The sequence below is a fragment of the Capricornis sumatraensis genome, chromosome 1, assembly GCF_032405125.1.
Source record: "Capricornis sumatraensis isolate serow.1 chromosome 1, serow.2, whole genome shotgun sequence".
NCBI classification, from domain to species: domain Eukaryota; kingdom Metazoa; phylum Chordata; class Mammalia; order Artiodactyla; family Bovidae; genus Capricornis; species Capricornis sumatraensis.
The window spans coordinates 97108354-97133284 of record NC_091069.1 but is presented as its reverse complement, the minus strand read 5'-3'; the positions used below and the strand labels follow the sequence as shown (position 1 = coordinate 97133284).

Below are 24931 nucleotides of genomic sequence, written 5' to 3'. Positions count from 1 at the left end.
TGCATTTCTCATGATGTATGTGCATATAAGTTAAATAAGCAGGGTGACAATATATAGCCTTGACATACTCCTTTTCCTATTTGGAACCAGTCTGTTGTTCCATGTCCAATTCTAACTGTTGCTTCCTGACCTGCATACAGATTTCTCAAGAGGCAAGTCAGGTGGTCTGGTGTTGCCATCTCCTTCAGAATTTTCCACAGTTCATTGTGCCCCACACAGCTTTGGCATAGTCAATAAAGTTAGGAAAATTTTTTAAAATATTTATTTGACCATGTCAGGTCATAGACACAGCTTATAGGGTCTTTCTTTGTGGCACAGAGTCTGCACTTGCCATGTGTGTGGGTTCAGTTGCCCCGTGGCACGTGGCATCTGAATTCCCCAGTCAGGGAAGGACCCTGTGCCTCTTGCATCGGCAGGTGGATTCCTAACCACTGGACTGCCAGGGAAGTCCAGAGGGAGAGAAACTGATTTTTAATCGTTATTTGTAGTAGTGAAGAATACTGCCACTTACTGAAACCTCCTGTGTGTGCTCATGATGCATCCCTGTGTTTCATCTTCATAAAAACCTCGCAGGGCAGGTGTTTATTGTTGCGGACGCCAAGACTATACAAGGCGTTCACCCAAGGTCTGCTGTTCCCATGCTTTCAAAGATTTGATTTGGGTAATACTTTCTACAATCTGATGCAGTCTCCCTGCCTTACTTAGTAGAACACAGTGAGCACAATGAACCTTTTGGAGCCGCAGGATTTTCCTTTCTGGAGTGGTTGTCAGACTGCGGGGTCCCGGAGGACATGTTGTCCCTGTACTGAATGACCTGGCACGGCCCTTCTTCCACATCAGCGTGTCCATCTCGGCTTCTGCCTCTCAGCGCCCCTTCACCTGCCTGTCTTTGGCACAGCTCAGGTTGTTAGGTGTGGGATTTACAGCCAAGAGCCACTGGACTCGGCATAAGGACCCACATACCCTTCCTTCTAAGTAAAATCACAGATTTACGTCAGCTTATTTATAGGCCTTTTTCATTGACTTCTAGGTTTACAACTTTATTCCAGAAGGTTGAGCTGGACTAGGAGTCTGGCCTCTGGCCTCAGTGAAAGAAGCATATATAACATAAAAGTATGAAAATTACACCTAGCTAATCTTGCATGTTGGTGCACCCTTAATTAAATAAGCCTTTAAAAAGAGTGCTGAGGTGGATTAGTGAAATAAAAAAGAAATATCATTGGTATAATTTATGAATAAAAATAATTCTGCTTGTCACTGTTTATATTTAAGTTACATTATTAGAAATTTTATTATTAATAAAGCTCCAGCATTGTATATCTGCTGGAAATGTTTTTGCAAAATATTTAATGCTAAATTTATATGAAAAATACCCTTTTAGTTGGTAAAATAGCAAATTCACTGGAAAGAAATTAGGTGTAGACGTTCTCCATTTCGAAATAGTTTGAATTTTGTCTAATTTCTTCAGTTATATTGAAGAGAAAGGAGCTGCGAACCATTCTTCATTCCCAAGTCACTGGTGCTGCTGGTGACAGGAAAAGCAGTCCCTCTGACGAGCAGTGTGCTGTGCTGTGCTCAGTTGCTCAGTCGTGTCCGACTGCCGCCCCATGGACTGTAGCCTGCCAGGCTCCTCTGTCCATGGGATTCTCCAGGCAAGAGTACTGCAGTGCATTGCCATGCCCTCCTCCAGGGGATCTTCCCAAGCCAGGGATTGAACCCAAGTCTCTCTCTCTCTTTTTTTTTTTTTTTCCAAGTCTCTTTCTTAAGGAACTTAAACTTCCTTAAGAAATCTGAGTGAGCAATATTTTTATATTTCTGCATTGGCAGGCGGGTCCTTTACCACTGAGCTGCCAGGGAACCCCGTGACAAGCAGTGATAGTCTGTGTATGTGGCATCTTGCTGAAAGTACTTAAATGCATGCTAAATATTTTGAAGGTAGATCTTAATGGCGTGGACCTCAACTCCTGTGCCATAAATCTTTCCCAGGTGACTGTCAGATGTTGATCAGGCGAGTGTTCTCATCTGAGAATACTGTGTGCTGGGTTGGGGTGGTAAGGGGTGGTAGTTTCTGTCAGATGAACACTGAGCTGAGTGGGGTTGTAATTCAATGTCAAGCAGTTGTACTTTGGCCAAGAGAAGAGTCTTTTTGTACAGAAACGGAGAAATAGCCCCATCATGTATTACAGGAGTGGGGTAGAGATCTTGACCCAGGGCTGCAGACCGGTCAGGTGAGTGGTGGTCAGGGCCCCAGAATCCACAGACACAGTCACACGTTGCTTGCTGGAGTAGACAGACCTCTGTATTGTTGCTGACTCTTAACCCTTTTTGATGGTTCACATGGATCATCAAAATTCCTTTTCTCAAAGTCATGCTGCAAATACACAAAAAGGTGAAGACCACTGGTATTTGCATCTTTCTTTTTGATTCAGCCTATCAATTTTAAGTTTGGAGATATTTCAGTTATCCTAAATATTACGTATACAGAATTGCACTTGCATTTACTAATGAGTGTATTTGGGAATTAAAAGTTAAGTTCTGCATTAGTCGAGAAATTCAGGAAAAAAGCCAGCAAATTGATATATAATACTGCTGAAGTCTACCAATTACTTTTTAATTGGTATTATAGACCTCCTTCCGAAACCTGAGTGTTTTATTCTCCTAAGTGCGAATCTGCTGTGTGAAGTTTCTCTAATTGATTTGCTGTGCCCATTCCATTTGATGTATCATTTTTCACAATATTTCATAATTTGTGCTCACTTCTAATGAACAGAGTCGTTAGGACAGGCATGTCTAAGTACAACTGACAGCCAACATTAGGTGCCAGATGCAGTTTATAAAGCTGTGTAGCGCTGCCGAGAACAGTTTAAATAAATTAGCACCTGTACATTAGTCTCACTTGCTGGTAATTTATAAGCGAATCAGTAGAGATGACATGTAGGTAAGTCATTGATCACGTTAACAGCTGCAGACCCACTGCCCAGCTGGGATCCCTAATTAATAGGGATTGCAGTCCTGACCCAGGGCTTCCATGTCCCGGATGGCGTCTGCAGTCCTTTCATCCTTTGACATAAAGCCTGAGAATATATAGTTACATATTTAGCCTTCATGGGAGGGAACACTGCAGTCACCAGCATTCTCATGAAAATTTGAAGATGTAAGCAGCATGTTTGCAAATGAGAAATACCTTACTTTACTCTGTGACACTTGGGTTAATTTTTTTTTTTTTTTTTTACATTCTTTGGTTTTGGATTTAGATAAGCCATGCTGTAGTCTTATAAATTTCTAAAGGATTCTGTGTTGTTGTTGTTCAGTTGCTGAGTCATGTCTGACTCTGCGACCCCATGCGCTATCGCCTGGCAGGCTTCTCTGTCCATGGGATTCTCCAGGCAAGAATATTGGAATGGGTTGTCATGCCCTTCTCCAGGGGATCTTCCCAACGCAGAGAGCAAACCCAAGGCTCCCGCACTGCAGGCAGATTCTTTACCTCTGGGCCACCAGGGGAGGCCCTGGCGAACTCATCCACATTGTCTTCTGGTACCGCTTTGACTTCGCTTTCCACCTTTGGCTCTCTGACTCATCTGGAGTTTATTCAGATAATGTGGTGTCAGGTTTGGGTCCAGTTTTATCTTTTCCAATTGGCGACCATTTGTCTCAACATCATTTATGAAATAAAAAGTCCGCCTTCTGCAGAGAAGGAGAGAGAGGAGCCCCTGGTTTTTTCAAAAAGAAAAAAGTTCACAAAAGTAGCACTCTGGTGTTTGACCTGAGTTTTGTTGTTGTTGTTGTTGTTGTTTTTTAGTGTTGGTTTTACTGCCAGAAGGCAGAATGAGTAAAACTTGACCCAGAGACATACCTAGGCTCCTTAGTGTAATTGAATTTGCCGCCCCTCCCCACCCCACCCCAGAATTTATAGGCCCTGCTTCTAGGGACAGGATCTGGTCTAGCACATTTTCTTTAAAAATATATATATATTTCTTTGACTGCATCGAGCCTTGATTGTGGCATGTGGGATCTAGTTCCCTGACCTAGCCGGGCCCCTGCATTGGGAGCACAGAGTTTAGTCCCTGGACCCCCAGGGGAGTCTCCAGCATGTTTTCTGTGCAGAAGAAACAGGTTCTGAAAGAAGAGCGCGGGTGCTGCAAGGCGCTGCCAGTCCATCCGTAGCTCAGGGAGGGTGTAGGGTCCACAGGCTTTGCATCTGATGTGCAGCAGAGATGAAGACCCGTGCTCTTTGTGTTTGCTTTTCCTTTTGATTATGAGGAGGGTGCTGGAGAAGACTGCAGGGGCTTACATGGTCCCTCTCAGGTTGGGGGCACTACTGCCCCCAGGAGGTGAAGGGAAACGTGGGGGAGAGATTTGTCAAGAGCATTGGGTATGTTCCTGCCGGAGGTTTTGGGAGAAGGACCAGGGATGACAGAATGACCTGCTGTATGGGCGAAGTTAGCCTACAGGGCGGCCTCACGTTCAAAATGCCGAGAGCATCCCCACTGAGAAGCAGGCACTGAAGAGAACATACTTGGGAAAACATAGTTGAAGAGCCTCTCCCAAGTTTGAGGAAAAGTTCAGAGAGCTTCTGAAAACATCCAGGTGTCACAGCGGTGGGGGATTGGGGCCTGCCCTTTGGGGAATGTATGTGTGGTGGTTTTATCAATTCACTTAAAGACTACACAGTAAGACAATGCACGTGAAACCCTTGGTTCACTATCTGGCACGTGGTAAGCACTCAGTCACTATTAGTCATAAACGTGAACTTGATTTTACAACCGGTATTAATTTTGAGTGTCTTTTCAGAGGGCCATCACTTACCTTTTTCCCAGTGGTTTGTTTGAGAAGCGAGCCCGGCCCATAATGAAGGTAGTTCTCTTTATTAATACTTTTTACTAATTTCACTTAGCTTTATATGTTACACTAATTACCTAATGCATTTTTAATTTATTTTACAGCATCCCGAAGAGATTTTTCCAAAACAGAGAGGTGAGTTTGTTCAAGAATAAACTAGCTCTTAATTTCCACAGTGCTGTTACACATCCTCAGTCACCCAGGTGTGTGGAAATCTGTATCATGGTTGTGAAAGAAGTCAGGAATATTTTATAACTAATAGTGAATGACTGGAGTTTGCGCATTGTTTCCTTTTCACTAAATAATATTAAAATTAGATCAGGTTAGAGTTTACGCCTATACTGATGTGAGTTTATTTGCATTCTAATATGCCTTTTTAAGAAAGAATTGGGTATAGATCTGCTAGAGACAAATTCAGCTTTTTTAAATATGAGAATTTTTTAATGTTCTTCATTTTATAAGCATATTTTCACTAAATACAGATTTTTGGTCTTATTTATGTGATCTGTTGTTTCTGATGAGCAGTTAGCCATCACTGTTCTCTTGCCCCCTGTCTTTATTTTCTTTTAAGATTTTCTCTTTATCTTTTAAATATGTCAACTGAAACCTTGGAGAAAGCATGGGGCAAGTTTTAAGGTCACCAGGAAATAGCATATATACTTTTTCTAATTCAGATTAGAAGCTTCTTGGATAAGCTTGCAGGGGGAAGGTGGGTTGTTAGTTACTTTAAAAAGTATTAAAGCCAGAAATCATTTCTTGAAAACGTTTGAAATAGAGATTTGTATTCGGCAGACTTTTGCTGCAACCCTGGAGAGTTTTCCTTTGAGGATGTGTCTGTCCCTCCTTGTATCTTTCAGCACCTTTGCTGCTGATGTTTCATCACAGGTTTCAGTTTTGGTTTCCTTACAGTGGAGCAAAGAACTTAAACTTCCTTAAGAAATCTGAGTGAGCAATACTTCTATATTTCTGCAGATGTCCCCCCAACCACACTGAAGTTGAACAAACCTTTTTTTAAATTTTTTTCAGTAACTTGCCTTTGAATCTTTCTAAAGCATTCAACTTAGTCTTCAGAGAAGCAGATACTATATTTTTCTGTTTTCACCCATGTTTCATCTGTTTATAGAATACTTAATTCATGTAATTATAGGAGTCAGTACAATAGCAATAAACACGTTTGGGAATAAACACAACTGACTCTTAGTGAGCGTGTGCGTCAGCAGTGAAAATGTGTGGAGATACTGGAGGGTCGCCTGCTGGCCACAGATGCTCAGTTTGTGGGTGGCATTAGAGTGTTTCAGAGCCAATAAATTGATTGGTAAGAGAGTAGATATTTCTATTAAAAATCAATTTGTTCCAAATTGATGTTTTTGCTGAATGTTCACCTCTATTCAAAGTTAGGCATTCTTTCATTCTCTGCTTCACTCTTCAGGATAACTTTTATTTTGAATCCTGCTAGAGGTATTTTGAATCTTCTAATACATATTTTCTGCCTTTTATATTTTCTGAACTCTTACATGTGGTTGATAATAAACTGTGACATCAATTTAATTAATAGCTTCTGGGAAGATAATAAATGAGGCTATATTAAGAATGTAAATCAAATTTAAAGACACAACTCAGCTTTCTAGAAATAAAACTGAAGGCATAGCGCACAGTAGCTTACACTTAGAGCTTTTCTGTAGATGATCGTAATGATAGTGATGTTCCCCCCTCTTTTAGCGGTTTTTCCATTTTTTCAGCCTCTCGGGCTCCTCACCTGTGTCTCTTCCTCTCTTTGTTCTACGTCTCTGTTGGTTGCATCTCTTCTTGTATATCTGCACCTCTGAGCCTGGTCCTTTGATGTCACACCACCTTCTCAGTAGTAGGAAGTGTTTGCTACTGTCAGCTGGAATGTAACCAGTGAAATGTCCGTGTGTCCCTGCAAAATGCCCATGTGTTATCCTGGAAACATGTCCGTGTTGATAGGATTTTCTTACATTTCAGTTAACTACATTTATCTGTGTTTTGGGGGCTCCCCTGGTGGCTCAGATGGTAAAGAATCCACCTGCAATGCAGGAAACCCAGGTTCGATCCCTGGGTTGGAAAAGTCCCCTGGAGAAGGGCATGGCTACCCACTCCACCATTCCCGGCCTGGAGTGTTCCATGGACAGAGGAGCCTCGGCTACCTACAGTCAGTCCATGGGGTCGCAAAGAGTCAGACACAACTGAGCAAGTAACACTCACTTTCACTTCAAACACTGTACCTTTAGAATCAGCTAGAATTTGCCATCTGTCTGTTGACCTACTTACCAGTTTTGCTATACTTTGTAGATACAGAACAAATTGATTTTTATGTTAAAAAATATCATTGAATTTTAGATTTGAAAAGATTATGGCACTTTCAGTGTGCTCCCACTCCCTTTATGAAAAGATGGAAGCTTCTAGATTGAGTTAACATAAAGTCCTGCTCTACTGTTTAAAGCAAGTGATTAAAAAATTATTGGGAAAAACAAAGATATGTACCCGGTTGATGACAGAAGCAAAGAGGAACACCTAATACCAGACAGAATGGAACTCAGGGAGCTTAGGGAATGGTTCAGTGAGACAGGAATGTTAATTTATATTGATAAAACCTAATATCCATTAAGTGGCTTTGACGACCATGAACCTTTTTGCACCAGGCATTTAGCATGGAAACATTTAAAGCAAAAAGCTGTTAACTAAGGCTCTAAAGAATTCGAGTAACACAGCATGATTTTATAGCTACAGATTGAAGTACAAAGAATACATTTTCTATGCAGATACCAGTGGAATATTAATAGAATTATGATGCAGTAGGTTGTAGAGAAAACCCAACAAATTATAAAAATAGAAATTATGTGGATTAGAACTGTAAACCTTTAGGGTTAAAGTGAAATCAAAATTGAGATTACAGACTGTTCAAAAATATATGACAGTTCATATTAAACCCTATGGGATATGGACAGTGTTTAACACAGAGGCAAATGTATTTATTAAGCATTGAGAAAGACTAGAAATAAAATGAACAGTAGTCAGTTCAAGAAGGCAGAGAAAGCATGAAAAGGATGATTGAATTAAAGACATTTAAAAGAAAGGGTAGGACAGATAGAACCAACTAACCCTTTGGACTTCCCTGGTGGCTCAGAGGTTAAAGCGTCTGCCTGGAATGCAGGAGACATGGGTTCAATCCCTGGGTTGGGAAGATCCCCCGGAGAAGGAAATGGCAACCCACTCCAGTACTCTTGCTTGAAGAATCCTATGGAGGGAGGAGCCTGGTGGGCTACAGTCCATGGGGTCGCAAAGAATCGGACACGACTGGGCGACTTCACTCACTTCACTCACTCAACCCTTTGAAAAACCAGTGAAATTGATCAAGTGCTAGCAAGTCTGGTGAATGGAAGAAGAAGACCTAAGAGGACAACATAATGTCCATCATGATATTCAGAGGGTATTTAAAAGTATAAAATCGTCATGGGTGACTCGATTCTAGTTGATTTGAAGTGTCCTGAATTACAGTAACTGGTATGTATTGAAACTTAGAGCAGACCAGGTACAGTTCTCAGTATTTTGCGTGCATAACTCATAATTTTCACAACAGCTTTAGTAAGTAGGGAAGTGTTGTTTTTCTTGTTTTCCAGTGTGGAAGATTAAATGCTGTCCACAACTCCTTTTGCTAAGGTTTCCCTGGTCATCTGTTGGTTGAATGCAGTCCATTCATTTTCTAGTAGATTTTCCGAAAGGGCTCCCAGATACAAATTCTTAAGTTTTTAAAATTGTTTCTTTATAGCTTTGATACTTGAAGGACAGCTTAGCTGAAGGAGAAAGTCTCTGGTTCATACTCCTTTTCTTGAGTTACTTGAAAATGCTGCTCCCTTGTTGCCTTGCTTTGCCTGTAGTTTTTGAGAAGTTTTGTGCGAGTCATCTTCCCCTGGTGGCCTAAAGGGTTTTTTGTCTATTTAGTAGCTCTATGAAAATATGGCATCCATTGATTATTATTGAGGGTTAGATTACAGTGGTGATAGTTCTTTCAAAAGGTAGATTCAAGTCCTTACATCCAGAAATAGTTCTCTAAACAGTTACAAATTTTAGTTCTATTCCGCTTTTAATTCTTTTCCTTTGGACTGCAATTATGCAAGTGTTATTCCTTCCTTGATTGTCTTCCAGATCAGTCACACCAACTCTGACTCTTAACTTCTTTATCTCATTTTCATTTCTTTGGTTGTTTCCTTTTTCTTTTTTAATATGTTTTAGTCTATTCTCTTTTAAGTTACTTATGAGCTAGTCTACATTTCTCCCCTGAATTTAATCAAGCTGTCTCATTTCTTTGAGTTTTTTTGTCCATTCTGTTTTCAGTTTTGAGCTGTTGATTCAAAGTGTTCTCCAAAAACTCCAAATGTTTGCTTGACGATATTTAATTCAGTTCGGAGGGTTATGTTTCAGTTTCCTTGTTTCACCAGAAGTTTCCTTCAGTTTACCTTGTTTTGGTGAAGATGAATTTTCATCAGCAGAGCATTTGGATTATCCTCAAAATAAAAATTTTTTAAAATTTTAAATTTTAAAAATTATTTTATTTATTTTATTCATTCATTTATGGCTGTGTTGGGTCTTTGCTGCTGCGTGGACTTTCTCTAGTTGCAGCAAGTGGGGGCTACTCTCTACTTATGATATGCAGGCTTCTCATTGCAGCGGCTTCTCCATGGGGCTCAAAGCTCTTGCAAGGTGGGGGCGGGGCACAGACATTCTGTCTGCAGCAGGTGTGTGATGTGAATGCAGCTGGATGCCATTTGTATTTTTTATATGTGTTTTAAGTATTGCTCATTTATTCTCATAATCCTTATGATTATTTTGTGGTTTTCTTTCTTTTTTTTTTTTTTCCCACAAATGAGCAGCCTGACTCACAAAAGAATTAATAACCCAGTTAAGGTCACAACTATTAAGTAAAGAAGCTAAAAAACAAACCAAGAAAGTAACAAACCAAGAAAGTGTGACTTTGCAGCCTAAGTTCTTTCAATTACACACTCTCTAATAGAGCGACAAATATTTGCGTAGGTCAAGAGATGCCACTTGTACTTATATACAACAAGCATCTCTGTCTCAGAAGGTGGGCATATGTAAATGCAGTGAAGGAATCGAGAACAGTAGTCTCTAAGCTTGCTTCTGTTGAGGGGATTCTAATATCTGAAAGATTATAAAGATAAGAGTGGGCCAGATCCGTGCTCAGAGGGAAATCTGTAGCACTGAATGCATGTATTAGAAAAGAAGGAAAATCTAAATTCAGTTATCTAAACATCCATCTGAGGAAAGTAGAAAAAGAAGAGCAAGTTAAATCAGAGTAAGCAGAAGAAAAGAGACATTAAAAGTTAGAAGAGAAGTCAGTGAAATTGAAAAAAAGGAAATTAGGGGAGAAAATGAACAAAACCAAAAGTTGGTTCTTTGAGAAGACAGTAAAACTGATCATCTTCTAGCCAGGCATAGCTGAAAAAAAGGAGAGAGGACACAATACTGTTATCAGCAAAGGAAGGGGGCAGCGATTCTGGTCCTGGGACATTAAAAGTATAATCAAGGAATACTGTGAACAGCTCTGTGCCCACCCACTTGATAACCCAGATGAAATGGGCCAGGTCACTGAAAGGCCGTCTGCTGAGATTTGAGCATGAGGAAGTAGACAGTGTGAATAGGCCTGCACCTATTAGAGAAACTGAACCAGTACTGAGCAACCTAGAAGACTTAGGTTTGCCCCTAGCTTTTTAGATACAACGCTGAAGGCATGGTTCATGACAGAATTGATGAATTGGATATCATTACAGTTAAAATTTTCTGCTCTATGAGCAACATGGTCAAGAGAATGAAAAAAACAAGCCATAGGACGGTAGAAAAATATTTAGAAAAGACACATCTGATAAAGGACTATTACCTAAAATGTATGAAGAACTCTTAAAACTCAACAATAAGAAAACAACCACCTAATTTAAAAATGAGCACACATCACCGGAGAACATACTCAGATGGTGGAAAAAAGCAGATGAAAAGATGCTTCAGAACGATACAAACTAAAGCAACAGTGAGATACCAGTACACACCTGTTTTCCACCATTTATTATAAAATGGCCTTCATTTTAAGTGTATTCACTTAAACTGGCCTGTGTATAATCCAGTTATCCCAGAAGAGGAAGATACCCTACATGCTGTACAGCTGATATTTCAAACCAAAAAAGCATATTATTTTTAAAAAAACTGATGGAGTAATGACCCTCTTTGTTGGACAGAATAGGGGGTACTTGGATTTCTGCCTCACAGATGTATTAATAAATTGCATGTTGATTAAATTTCTGATCAGGAAAACATACAAAAATTCCAGAAGATAGTATACAGGAAAATAGTTTTTAGACAGCCCAGAGTCTTAGAGCAGGTTTTCTCAAAGAGGATGGTATTGCCCCCAAGAGAGTGTAAATTGGTTCATAGGAGGCAAAAAAAATCTTAGCTGTTACTATGTTTGTGGCCCTGGAAAGGGCCACAGTGCATGTCAGCAGATATTCAGTGTATCTACAGTGTTCAGCTTTCCTGGGGAGACAGGCGATGAGGGAGAAAGGGTCTAGTAAGGGCTCCTGAGTAGGGATGATAATGAGAAAGCAGTTGAGAAGCATCACCATGAAGGAGCAGGGCAGAGTCCCCTGCCACACTGTGCATATCTTAACTGTGAAGGACATCCCAGACAAGGTCGGAAGGCTGGCAGATGGGGAGAAAAGCGTTACAACCCGTGCAATAGTGTAACCTCCGTGTTTGGAGTTCTTGCCAGTGGTTAACAGAGTAACATTGCCGCACAAATACAAGGACGTGGAGTTAGTGTTGGCTTCCTCTACTGCTGCGACTCCATTTCTCAGCTTGTTTGCTGTTTATCAGATGTGAACGATTATCTGTATTTCAAAAGGAAGCACACATAACATCTGTGGGGCCCCTTCTACTTTAGACTTCTTAAACTCTCGGAGGTATGTCACCACAGAGTTGAAACAAACAGTGGTGCAGACAAATCCGTTTTGTTCTCTTCTGTGTTATATTTTCCTGACTGTATTACATTTGACTTTATCGCTGTTCCTTTTCAAGAATATGGGAGTGCATTAAATTAATAACCAAACATAAATTGTTTTGTTCTAGCAAGAAAATACTGGTATTTTGTGTGTTAATTTAAAACAAATTATGGAAACCCTCATGGTGAAATGTTTAGGAATGTTTTATCGAATATAAACATTGTTTTGTATCAACAGGTATGAAATATTAAATATCCTAAGTTTAGGTTAAACCTGCCAAACTCAACTCTAATTATTAATGCTTTTTTTTTTGTTATTTTAAAAGTTAATCAGAATTAAAAGCATGTCTTATTGCAGAATTATAAAACCACAATTAAATGCAGGCTATTTGGTCTCTGTATTTTTATTTTTGCTTATTTGTTTTCATTTGGTTTTTATTAGCTATCCAGTGGGGAGAAGATGGCCGCCCATTTCATTTTCTCTTTTACACTGGCAAACAGTCATACTACTCATTAATGCATGTAAGTATATCACATTTATGGTAAATAATATGAGCTGTTAACTACGTAACTAATGATACCAGGGATTTTGCTCAGCTTCAGAATTTACCTAGTATGTTTCATAATGGACAAAAAGTAAGACTTCTGGAGGTAAGACAGTATGTTAAAAGGCTTTATATCTTATTAATTTATTTTTGCTAAAGGTAAGCACTAGAGAATTTATGTCAGAATGGCTTGTCCTTAAAACACTTACTACCAAAGGTCGTGTTGAGAGAGAGATGCTCAGGTCAGTATCCAGGTGTGGGTGTGCATCACAGAGCCAGAATCAGGAAAGACACCATCAGGGTGATGGGGCACCCACTCACCTGGAAAGAGGCAAAGTCCTTCCCTCTCGTTGTTGTTCAGTCGCTGAGTCATCTCATCCTCTGTCCCCCTCTTCTCCTTCTACCCTCCATCTTTCCCAGTATCAGGATCTTTTCCAATGAGTCAGCTCTTTGCATCAAGTGGCTGGAGTTTTGGAACTTCCACATCAGTCCTTCCAATGAACACCCAGGACCCATTTCCTTTAGAATGGACTGGTTGGATCTCCTTGCAGTCCAAGGGACTCTCAAGAGTCTTCTCCAGCACCACAGTTCGAAAGCATCAGTTCTTCGATGCTCAGCCTTCTTTATGGTCCAGCTCTCATACATGACTACTGGAAGAACTGTAGCTTTGACTGTACAGACCTTTGTTGGCAAAGGGATGTCTCTGCTTTTCATATGCTGTCTAGGTTTGTCATAGCTTTCCTTTTGAGGAGCAAGCGTCTTTTAATTTCATGGCTGTAGTCACTGTCTGCAGTGATTCTGGAGCCCAAGAAAAGAAAATATGTCACTGCTTCCGCTGTTTCCCCATCTATTTGCCATGAAATGATTACTTATTCAAATACAATTTGCTTTTCATAGGCCACCACAGTGTATGAGGTTAGAATCAGGGTCTAGAGGACCCACAAAGAAGTGATTTCACTACATTTTGACCCCCCACCGCATTTGCTTGTCCTGGGAACAGGTTGTATTTTTCTTTCAGAGCCCAGGTGTTTGATGGTGTACACACTGGGGCATCTCCTACAGTTACTGTGACAAAAGGCTGGATGCTAATACCCAGTTTTAAACAGCAGAACCCGCTTCATCTTTAGAACACGGTGTCAAGTTTTATTTTATTCATAGTATGTATGATTTCTCCCAGTTAACAGAAACAGTCTCCAGGCCTCCGTGGCCCTAGTGCACTCTGAGGCAGCTTGGCCCGCATGCACATGGGTACTCTGCTTTGTCAAGCTGGCTGGTGTTTGCGCTCTGCAAAGCCAGAGGATAGAATCCCAGTTGTCAGGAGCATTTATTTCTTGGGGAGGGGCGTGGAAAAAAAAGAAAACCTTCCTTTCACTTTCTGTTGACCTTGGGCAAATGAGCTTCTTGCCCAGCAGAAACGAAATGAATGATGGATGCGGAGGGCATCTTTGCTGAGTAATGGAGCCGGCCGCGCTCTCCGCCCAGGCTCTCCGCACCGCCTGCGGCAGCCCAGGAACCCCTGCCGCTCATTTAAATAGGTATGTCAAATCTGCCTCCCGACGCCTCTGGTTTGATCTGTGGTAATATTTGTGAAGGTTCCATATGGACTCGAGCCCCCTGCAGAGCTCAGAAATAATGTACAACGCTTCATGGTACAGACGCAAATTCCCCCTGAAAAGGGGCGCAGTGCGCGCAGTAGCTGTCGGAGAGGTGATGGAGCTGGCGCGCTCGGCTGTCAGCTTGTTACACGGATGGCTTGCACTCAGCGAAGCTGTGGAAAATCTGTGCCTTTTAACTTTTCTACTTAATCACGGCTGTAGCATTGCCTTTAGACTGTATGCTACATTAATTCTCTTCCTGCCTTCTGCCTTTCATCCCAAGTTTCACGGGAAAAAGTAAAGCGTGCGCGTCGTGGAGAGGAGCCTTATCAAACAGCTGTCACCCGACGGGCCATTTGCATTTGTCTGGGCTGAAACCGAGCAACCTCAGGGCACGGTATTCGGTTGCATTCCATCATAATGAAGAAATTACACATCGGAGAAGAGGCCTAACTTTATATGTTTTTAATAGGGATCGCTCAAGAATCTGGTCGGTTTCTCAGCCGATCAGATACTACCCCGGTCTAAACTCAAATGTCAGATTACGCCCAGTTTATCAACGGTCTTCCTTTATGTATCATACACTTTCGTTACATGCAGGAGGGTTCTTCGGGCTTCTATGTTTTAGATAAAGCCAATAATTTAGGTCTGTCTTAAGAGTCTGTTGCGTGTTTCGACCCCCAAACACTATGGGTTTGGTATTTGTTTTTTGTTGTCCATCAGAACAGTTTACACCTGTGAATTACAGATGTTTTGGTTAAATTTGAGCATATTAATTCAGATAATTAATAAAATTTTGTATTTTCAAAAAAATGCACCTTATGAAATTTTAAACTAATTGTATGTATAGAAAAAAGGATAGGAGTTTCCCTAAGTGCATACCAAGCGCGTGCACCTCATGCAGGGCAGATGTCGTTAATCACAGTTGTGGTCCTTGCCGGGCCGATGTGGGTCCGCGTTATGCGAGAAGCCGCTTGTAACCCTGAACCGTGTTATGTGGCTAAACCCTCCCTGTTTGTGGTGAATCAGCATCGCATGTGATATAAGACAGTATACCTCGAAGCTGCTCCCTGTGTTGCTCTGCCCTCTCTTGGTGGGGGAGGGGAGTCCCCCCACTACCATCCACCACAGCCCAGGGCATCAAACCCCCAAAGACTGTGACAGGTGGGCGGGAAGTGAGTCACTGTTGTCACCGTCTCTTTCTGTCAATGTCATTTCTTTCCGTGTGGCAGGGTGAAAGACTCTAAGCCAGGCTCTGATTCTCCCATGTCCTGGGCAGTCTGTGATGGCGTGAGCCATGGGCGTCCTCGGCCAGGCTTTTTGGCAGAAGAGCACCAATCCCAAGCCTGTGTGCAGCTCTGCCGGGGGCCCTCTGTGGCATCTGTTGACCTTCTGTAATGATGTCGGAGCCGCTTTCCCGTGTCTGATCACTGCCTGCCTGTTAAAGTTACACAACACGGGCCTGCTGCAGCTTCCAGTTGAGGATGAGACGTAAAGCTTTAGTGAGCACTGTTTCCCACTGGCCTGAAGTTAGTCCAACCGGTTCTTTTGTGGAGAAGTGGGGGCGGTTTTGAGGGAAGCAGAGGATTCTCAGAAAGAAGCAGCTCGTCGTTTTGCCCGGAAGTGAAACTGCTGGGAGAATGTAAGGTGTGGGAGCACGTCCTGGTCCTTGGGGGTTGCACCCTGAGTGTGTTACACCCTGAGTGAGCGTGTTATTCCTGAGTGTGTTACACCCTCAGAGTTCACAGGCAGGTTGGCTGGAACTCCCTCCTGTGGGCACAGCCGCACACCTGTCTCCAGGTTCCTGGGAAAGTCAATAAAAACCATCTATTTTACAAAAGAGTGAGTAAGATGTACATACGTAGTGAATGAAGTGTGAAACACTACTAACAAGTAAATTCTTAAACAGTAAAGGTCATTTTAAGTAAGAGGAAATGAGAGCCTTATGGTTTCTCAAAGGATCACTGCGGAGGATTAAGGGGCTCCATGCTGGACAGTCCTGCTCATCTCTTTTTTACCCAAAGTAGATGACTTTCCATCTCCTTAATAGCCACTTACCAGTAGAATTTGTGTACTTCTCAGACATGATTTAAGCTTTCAGGAGCAGAATGAAAAAAGATAGTAAAGGAAGTGACCTGAAACCTCTCCACCCAGAACACCTTTTCACATCCCATGAAACCAGAGCTCAGGAAAGGGTGTGAAACACTTCGAAAACACTGTAAGCTGTCAGAAACATCCAGCATTTATTGAAATTATCCATCAGCTCTCCCTACCACAACCCTTAAGATAAGGTTCTTCATCTCTAAAGGCTACACTGGGAATTTAGAAACCTCATTTATATTTCATGACTTGTCTTACAGTAAACATTGGAGTATTGCCAGAATATTTCTATAATTCAAAGCAAGTATATGGCCACAGATGAAATTTTTACCCAAAGAAGGGTCAAATTAAGGAATAAGTAGATTATTATATACTTAAACTATTCTACCGAATTAGCGGGGAGAAAGTTTAAAATGTGGAAAAAGAGAAAGTGATTCTAATCCTGATAGTGTAGGTATAAACAGGATTCATTTGCCTGGCTCATGTAGAAATTCTCCAGTTTATTTTAAGTGACTTAAATAACTTCTGGGTTCACACAGCTGCCCCAGAGGGGTGTGTATGCCCACTTATGGTGCTGCAGACCCAACTAACGGAAGTTCTAGGGACCTGGCACCCCAGAGTTCTTCCTTGGTTTCCATCCTCCCTGTCACCTGGTAGTGCATGTTCAAAACTTGTGAAGCACCACTTCTTAGAAATGGACTTACAGCAGTGACCCTTCCCACAGTGAGGTATTAGAGAATTCTGCTTTGCAACTACACTCAGGGCTTCCTTTTAGAAAGCTGCAGACCAGGCTGGCATGCATCTGCGTGCTGTCCTCAGTCCTTCTTGACCTGCATCTGTGCGTGCTGTGTCGCTTCAGCTGTGGCCAGCTCCATGTGACCTTTTGGACTGCATGTAGCCCACCAGGCTCCTCTGTCCGTGGGATTCTCCAGGCAAGAATTGTGGAGAGTTCCTTTGGTAACTAATTCAGTAACAGAATCTACTGTTCTGGAAGTATCCTTAATATACATTTTCCTCACATGTGAATAATTACAGTTGTGGATCTTGTATGTTCTAAGTGTAACAATTAGGAAAATCAATTTTTAAAAACCGATTCAACTTACTGCCTCTGTTGATTTCAACCAGATCACTTCTTTTGTAATGATAAGATTATTTTTCTAAGTATATGATGGAGCTTTAGGTAGTGAAAATGTATGGGATCGAGTCACAAGCACTCCTGTGTAATTACTCCTGGTGTGTACTTTCCCAGAGGACTTGTCTCCATGACCTATATGTGAGACTTTTGTTTGTGCTGAATAGCATTACATGAAGTGTACCTGTATAGCATACTGTGTTCACGAAGTGATAGTCATGGTCTCCTGTGGAAATATGTCTCTTGGAACTCTAGATAAATAGCATGACGAAATCCATGAGAAATGAATTATATTACGTTCATTTCAGTTGGTTTTGTATATGCCAGTAGCCAAAAAATTTTGAGAAGATTGTTATTTAGGAAATTTATTTTCTGTGATTTTCTTTTTCCCAACAAACATTTTAAAATCTCAACTGTACTGAACTAGTATCTAAGATGATAATTAGTTAGTTGTATATATTTTGTATATCAAAAAATATATATATACAGACTTTTTCTGTACCACCCTCCTAAGAAATGTTATTTGTTTGCCCTTCCTAAAATTGGAACTTCTACATGATTAATAAACCAAAACAGATTTGGGAAGACTAAAATCAGATTTCTTTAGACTAAAAATCGTATTGCTCATGCTCTTGGAAGAGTTTAGTTTAAGCATTTCTTTTTTGCACCCTGAGCATCTGGTATTTTCAAATTAGGCACCTTCTAAATGCGACTCATACATTATGGAAATCTGATGACATGAGGGGTGGATAGACTGGCTTTGATTTTATGAAATATTAATCATAGCTGTGATTAATGATTCAGCATTTCACATCTGGGTTATTCCTGTCATATTTGAAAATTATACTATTAAATACAGTATATAAACTTAGCATAGCTGGGGTCACGGCTAATCCTCTAGCGCCCCTTAAAAATTAAGTGGAAATTGAACAATAGACCAGAAGCCAGTCCTGATAATCTGTGATGTTGACAGTGCCTGGCGTATTTTATACTCTCGAGGATTTTCTGATGTAAATTAGCACACACACCTCTTCAGGGAGCTGAAGCTGTAGGGTGTACTTTGCAGACGACTCTTGTCTCAGAGTAGCCAGGACAGACTCTGAAGAGCGGGTTTATTATTTAGAAGAGAAAGAAAGGTAGAAACGGCGTGCACATAAAATGGTTTCGCGTATTTGACACCCAAACACCATACCTCACCCCTGTGTCCTTTTTTGGCCATTGCTATAGGCCAGGCACTGTGCCAAGTACTTTACATATATTTTCCTAAATATTTAGAGAACTGAATGAAGGGCTTTAATGTGAGCATTATATAACTTGATGGATCACAACTGTCAAAGCACATCTGAGCCACCAGGGAAGCTCCATAAATGATTAGAACTTAGCATATTCGAAATTTGACATGTACCTTCATGGGTGGTTTTTCTCATTTTCGATGTTTTTTCTGGTGATTTTTACATACACTATTTATGCATTTTTGTGGAACTAAATATGAACTGCAGAAGATAATAGCAGAGTGAAAAGTTTAAGAAAAATGTGGCCTTAATGTAAAAATTGCTCAGAAGTCACCAGCAAACGATAACAGCTTTAGCAGCCCAAACTATGACTTGAAACTTACCTATGAAGCAGGTCGACTATTTTTGTTTTTGTTGCCTTGGTTATTCCAGAAAATTAAATAGATCTTTAACAAGCTGGGTGTGTTAGTCGCTCAGTCGTGTTCAGCTCTTTGTGACTGCATGGACTGCAGCACGCCAGGCTTCCCTGTGTCTCACCGTCTCCCAGAGCTTGCTCAAACTCAGGTCCGTTGAGTCAGGGATGCCATCCAAACATCTCATCCTCTGTTGTCCCCTTCTTTTCCTGCCTTCAGTCTTTCCCAGCATGAGGGTCTTTTCCTGTGAGTTGGCTCTTCGCATCAGGCGGCCAAAGTATTGGAGCTTCAGCATCAGTCTTTGCAATGAATATTCAGGGTTTATTTCCTTTAGGATTGACCGGTTTGATCTTGCTATCCAAGTTGTAGAGGTAGTTATTTTTAATCTGGACAATAGAATTGAATTAACCTAATTTCTTTCCATAGTTCCGGTGTTTAAACCTAGACTTCAGTGTACATTACTCCAGGGCATGGTTCTAACAGATCAGTGAGCCCATGTCAGAGGTTCCTCTTCCGGAAGTCTGGGGTGGAGCCTGAGACGGTGTGTTTCTGACCTGGTGTTTGGCTTAGCTGCTGCTGCTGACGGGGCCTTAGCCGTAGAACCTCTGACCGGTTAGTGATTCTTCACCGTGTCGGAGATGCTCAGCCCGGCTTCTACATGGGGCTGCTTTTCTTCTTCTTGTCTAAGTTATCAATTCTCTCCTTCCAAGAACAAACAACACAAAACACACTCTCAGGAGTCTCCCAGCCATAGAAAATGAGCTTTGTCCTCGTCTCACCCTTCCTAGCCCGTGGAGTATGATCTGGGCTTTTCTCACCTATATTTATGCAAATCAAAGGTGCAGTCCTTATATCCTTTCTTCCTTCATCTGCCCTTTCTCCCTTTTCCACTTGAAAGAAATGGATTCCTGAGAAGAGGCTGCAGAATGAAGATAATAAAATGGAAGCACTGGTCAGTACAGAGGCAGCAGCCAGGGACACTCCCGTTCTTAGAGCGGACTATCGGCAGCTTTGAATATAAAATAGTGCTCTGATCAGCATCCACACAAGGTTGACCCCAAGCTGGAGATCATTAAGACTGTTTGAAATACGGACAGGCATCTCGGGGTAACCAGTTGTGTCTTCTGAGATCTCTAGTTCATCCTTTGAGCATGTCTGTTCCTTCGATTAATATATTATAAACGGATATGCACTTGAAATTAGTATGAAATGATAAATGAATGCACACCGATTCAACATGAGTCTTCAGATAGGCTCAGTCAAAAAAAACTGGGAGACAGTTGCATTATTCTGCTTGTTGTAAACTCATTTCCTGGAAAAATGTATTTTATTAATCACTTTTGTTGCCAGATTATTGCTTTTTTACAATTCTAACAAAATGGTAAATTTCCCTTACTTGCATTACAGTTTAACAGGTGACATACATTTGAAGTCTTTGCTAGAAAGTAAATTAATAGAAATCAAATAATGAGAAGTAAATATTAATAGAGAACTTTAAAAGACACAGACTACATGGTGAAGACTTAACTATTACATAAGTGTTAAATGTTAGAAAAGTTGTTCAGTGGCAAGTATAATTTTTACTGGCATTTCTCCCAAGTTTAAAGGCATATGGCTGTATAAATTAGGAATTTTTTAAGGAAGTTTTTGGTTTTGTTTGAGGAACTCTTAAGGAAAATAAATCGTTTGTAACTTTATTCTGTGTTTAATATCCTCACTGAGCTAGTTGTAAGCCTTTTGTGGAGTTATCTGAATTCAGCTGAAGTGTGTTGCTATGCAGAATACGGAATTCTCATTGAAGTTACTGTCCCATTCTCCAGCTTGAGTGAGAGATGGTCATTGTGGGAAAGCATTTTCAGCAGTACTTGCTGTGCAGCTGTGACTTGAGAACTGAGGAGGAGTACTTTTGAGATGAGGAGGACTCAAAGGGAGGAGAAAGTAGTGGTGAGAATGTGCCGTCTCTCGGTTTAGTCTGTGTTTTACTTGCCACAGGAAGCGTATGGAAAGGTGCTCCATGTAGAAGAACGCCAAGACCAGCTGCGAGCCAAAGGTCTGCTTTCAGAAAAACCTAAAACCAAGTAAGTTCTTCTTTGCGTTAAACTACTAACTAAAAACATACCGCTTATCACTGGTGTTTCTTAGGCATTACATAAAGCTTAAAAATGTGTTCATTATTTCAACATTAATCTTTATAATTTGTTTTTTTGTTTGGGAGGATGTAAATATTAAGGCTATTGTTTTTATATTACTTCATTCCAGATTTATATATTACATGGCACTTCATTACTATATTTGAATATTATTTCTTCAAAATTTTTGTGCTTATGTATGTATGCGTATGTATATGTGTGTATGTGTGTGTATTTTATGTATTTTGTGTTTAAAGATGTGTGCATCCATTTAGCAAACAGTGATAGACTAGATCCATCAACTTGACCAACTGGTTTTAAATTTTGGACTGGTTAGTCGTATATTTCCTCTTATTCAAAAGACACAAATTTTTGACCCAGGTGACACAGTGGTAAAGAACCTGCCTGCCAATGCAGGGGAGACACAAGAAATGTGGGTTCAGTCCCTGGGTTGGGAAGCTCTCCTGGAGAAGGAGGAGCAGTCCACTCCAGCCTTCTCGTGGACAGAGGAGCCTGCCGGGCTACAGGCCACGGGGCCACGGAGACCTGACTGGGCACACAGCACAGCACATTCTTGTGTTTTCTCTTCTTCAAAAGACCCAGGTTTGGGAGCATAGCTAGTCTAATCTGTTAAGTACTACCCCTCGCCTTTGCTTTGTGCTCATTACTGCTTTAGTCCACTGACAGATGACTGTGCCTCCATGACCTCTCCTTTCAGACAAACTATGAAAAGCAAGCGCAATTTGAATTTCTGAGAAACCTGGTGACTTGAATATCCAGCAAGTTTCACACTGCCAAGTCTAACTCTGCCAATGGGACATTGCTAGCCTGGGTATCTCTTCGTTTAAAGTAGACTGAGGAAATGTAATAACCTATCTCAAAAAACTATTCACTTGGATGGAGTTTTACAACTGTGTAATATTAATACAAAAGTGTGTTTCCCCGTCAAGAATCACTACCACTTGTGGGATCTTTCATGATATAACTCTCATTGCATGGTTAATTTAAAAGAGAATATATGTGATATTTTAACAGAGACCCGATTGGTAGCAGATGGCTGATTAAGGAGGAACTGGAAGAAATGTTAGTAGAAAAACTGTCAGATCAAGACGTGAGTAATTAATCTTTTTAATTTAAGGGGACCTGTGCCGTAAGATTGTAGACAATTGCTATATTAATATTTAGGATCCTAATAGTAACATTCCTCAAGAGGTATGTGTTCCTAAGACAGTTTTCCTTTAAAAAAAAAAAGAAAACATTTGGAGCTAATTCTGCCCGTAGGCCAGGAAGGTGGCAGCCTAAAAGACCCAGACCCTCCCCTGCAAGTGCACTGGCCATCTCTCTGCCTGTTGTCTTGGGGTTAGTGTGGCGGGTGTCATTTTTTACATCCTTCAATAGAGCAGGTGTTAATTTTACAGGCCAAAGGTAAGTATAAGGAGCCGTTACAGATGAAATAGGAAAGAAACGAAGCACAGGGTTCCCTTCCTGCTTAGCATATGCAGTATCTGTATGGCCACTTCTTAGATTCGGCAAAACCACCAGTGTCAGGATCACCTGGAATGCTGGGAACAAAATGTGGTTTCCTACGGTCCAGGCCTTGCCCAGAATTTCCACCGGCCTCACCCAGGAATATACATTTTTAGCAGGCTCCCAAAAGTGTATAAAGATGGTGATCCTTGGTTAGGTCTCAGCCAGATTCTTATTTTGCTCAGTATTCCAGCATATGCCAAAATTATCAGAGGAAATCTGATGTTTTAAATATGTTGATGTTCTGGATTTAGATTATTTCTAGAAGATGAGAGTGTAGATAAATTTCACAAATTGTTTCAAGAAAGGTTTTTTCCTTCCCACGGCAGTGAGTGACATTGTTAGTACCTTGCCACCGTGTAGATTTTAAGTCATATACTTAAATTTCTCTGTTCTTCATTTAAGTTATTATAGAAATTAATGTGTTGGAAAAGTTGCAATTTGCTAAACTGAGGTGTTGGACATTTGGTGAGTGGTAGAGCTGGAATTAATTTCTGATAGCCTGACTGCCAGGTCGGTATTACTGCATTGGATGCAACTGGAAAAAAAGATCTCTTTTGCATCTTAACTGACTGCATCATTTCTGTGTTTCCCATTTCCTGGCTGCTTTCATTTTTTTATAAAATAACAAGTTTGTTTTCATTTTGGAAATATCCCAAAGACTTTGTTAAAGGTGCGCAGCCATGAAGACAGAACAACCAAATATATAGGCTCATCTATTCATCTATCTATCTGTAAATATGTGGGGTCTTTGTACTTTGGACAGTTGGATAATGGAAGAAATCCTGAAGCTGACAACTGGTGTTGAGATGAAGGAGGCAGGAGTGGTCAGTGATAGCTCTTCTCATGATCCCAGTTCCTGAGCATGGCTTTGTCACAGCTCTAGTTACCTACTTGTGCGTTTGAGGGTGTCACGGCACATTCAGGGGAACTGAGAGCAGCTGGGGAAGGACAGCGGTGAATGGAGGCGATGGAGCTCCACCAGGTTGGGTGCCTCAGTATCTCACCCTTCCTCAGACTGCTTCTCTCATAACATCCCTGGAGGCAGTCGCTGAAGCAGCCCTTTGAATCTTACATGTGTGATTTTTATATATTTCAAGTCATTAGTGGCAGATTTTCACTATAAAGGCAGAGGTCATAAAGGCGAGCCTGATTTTCAGGGTTGGCAAAAACATAAATCAGATTATCAAAAAACTGGGTTTCACACTCTGTGCTCACCAAGGATGTCAAGTGTCAGTTGTTTCCTTCTGCATAAACACTTTAGAGTGATTACTCTGGCTTCTAATTTTAAGGGGTTAATACCAAGTTGTTTACTTTCTAATCACATGTTCAAGAACTGTTAAAAAAATGCACAGAGTAGCAAGGATAATTTATTTCAAGAGGTTGCCCTTTAAGTCAAGTATCTCTTGAATTTTTAAATAGCTTGATTGTTCAGTTTTAAAGGAAATCATAAACATTAAAGTAACACAGCTTGAACAGCTAAAGATATATTTGCCAAGTGTATTATGAAATATAATTTAAGAGGTACATTTTCTCAAAATCAGACTCTCCCCATTTTACTGTGCGAAACTCACTGGAAATTATTTATGAAGCTCCTCTTGATAGCAATTCTAGTAAAAGAGTAGAAGTCACACTCAAAGATCATCTAAATATTTTTTTGAAACGGAATTTAAATTTCACTTTCTTGTAATATCCCAGTTCAGAGAAATGGATTTTTCTTTGAAAGGTTTATCTCTTTGTTTCTCAAAAGAAAAGATTGAGCACCAGAGGTGCCCAGGGAGAATGCCACGCCTGCACGCTGTTTTAGAAGCAGCGCAAGTGTCATCCTGTCAGAATTCATCAAGAAAAGCAGCCCTGGAAAGATCAAGTATATAAAAATAGAAAAAACTCAGCAAATGCAATTACACCCCCATCTCCTAATGAATTTTTATTGTCTGCAGTACGCACGGTTCATCCGGCTGCTGGAAAGGTTATCAGCCTTGCCGTGCGATGCAGCTGAAGAGGAATTTGTGGGCAGGTTCCGCAGGACAGTGACCGTTCAGTCGAAGAAGCATCTGATCGAGCCTTTGCAGTATGATGAGCAGGGCATGGCCTTCAGCACAGGCCAAGGTAACGCGCCCTGGAGACGAGGCGCACCCCCGAGCATGGGGAGACGGTGGGGCGGGTGTGCGCTCTCGCCCTTTGCTGTTCATTTTGTCCATTTGTCTATTTTTGCTGTTGTTACACTGGATTTCCGAGGTTTTAAGATTCTTGTTGACATTTTGAAAAACCGAACCTTTTAATGTCCCAAGAAAACTGTGGACACATAGCCTGCACAATCACATTAGCACTTGGTATTTTCACATTTTCAACTGGTGGAAACAACAGCATATTTATCACAGAGCTTTCTTACATA

General features: G+C 41.0%; 1 protein-coding gene across 1 annotated transcript in view; it reads left to right on the top strand.

Moving 5' to 3' along the window:
- The window catches only part of MRPS9 (mitochondrial ribosomal protein S9), a 36736-nt gene that overhangs the window by 8407 nt on the left and 3398 nt on the right, over positions 1–24931 (top strand). The window contains exons 3-8 of the mRNA XM_068976417.1: positions 4792–4854; positions 4944–4974; positions 12306–12385; positions 20873–20958; positions 22045–22120; positions 24477–24645. Of these exons, the coding sequence (XP_068832518.1) occupies positions 4792–4854; positions 4944–4974; positions 12306–12385; positions 20873–20958; positions 22045–22120; positions 24477–24645 (505 nt within the window). The remainder of the gene's footprint in view (positions 1–4791; positions 4855–4943; positions 4975–12305; positions 12386–20872; positions 20959–22044; positions 22121–24476; positions 24646–24931) is intronic.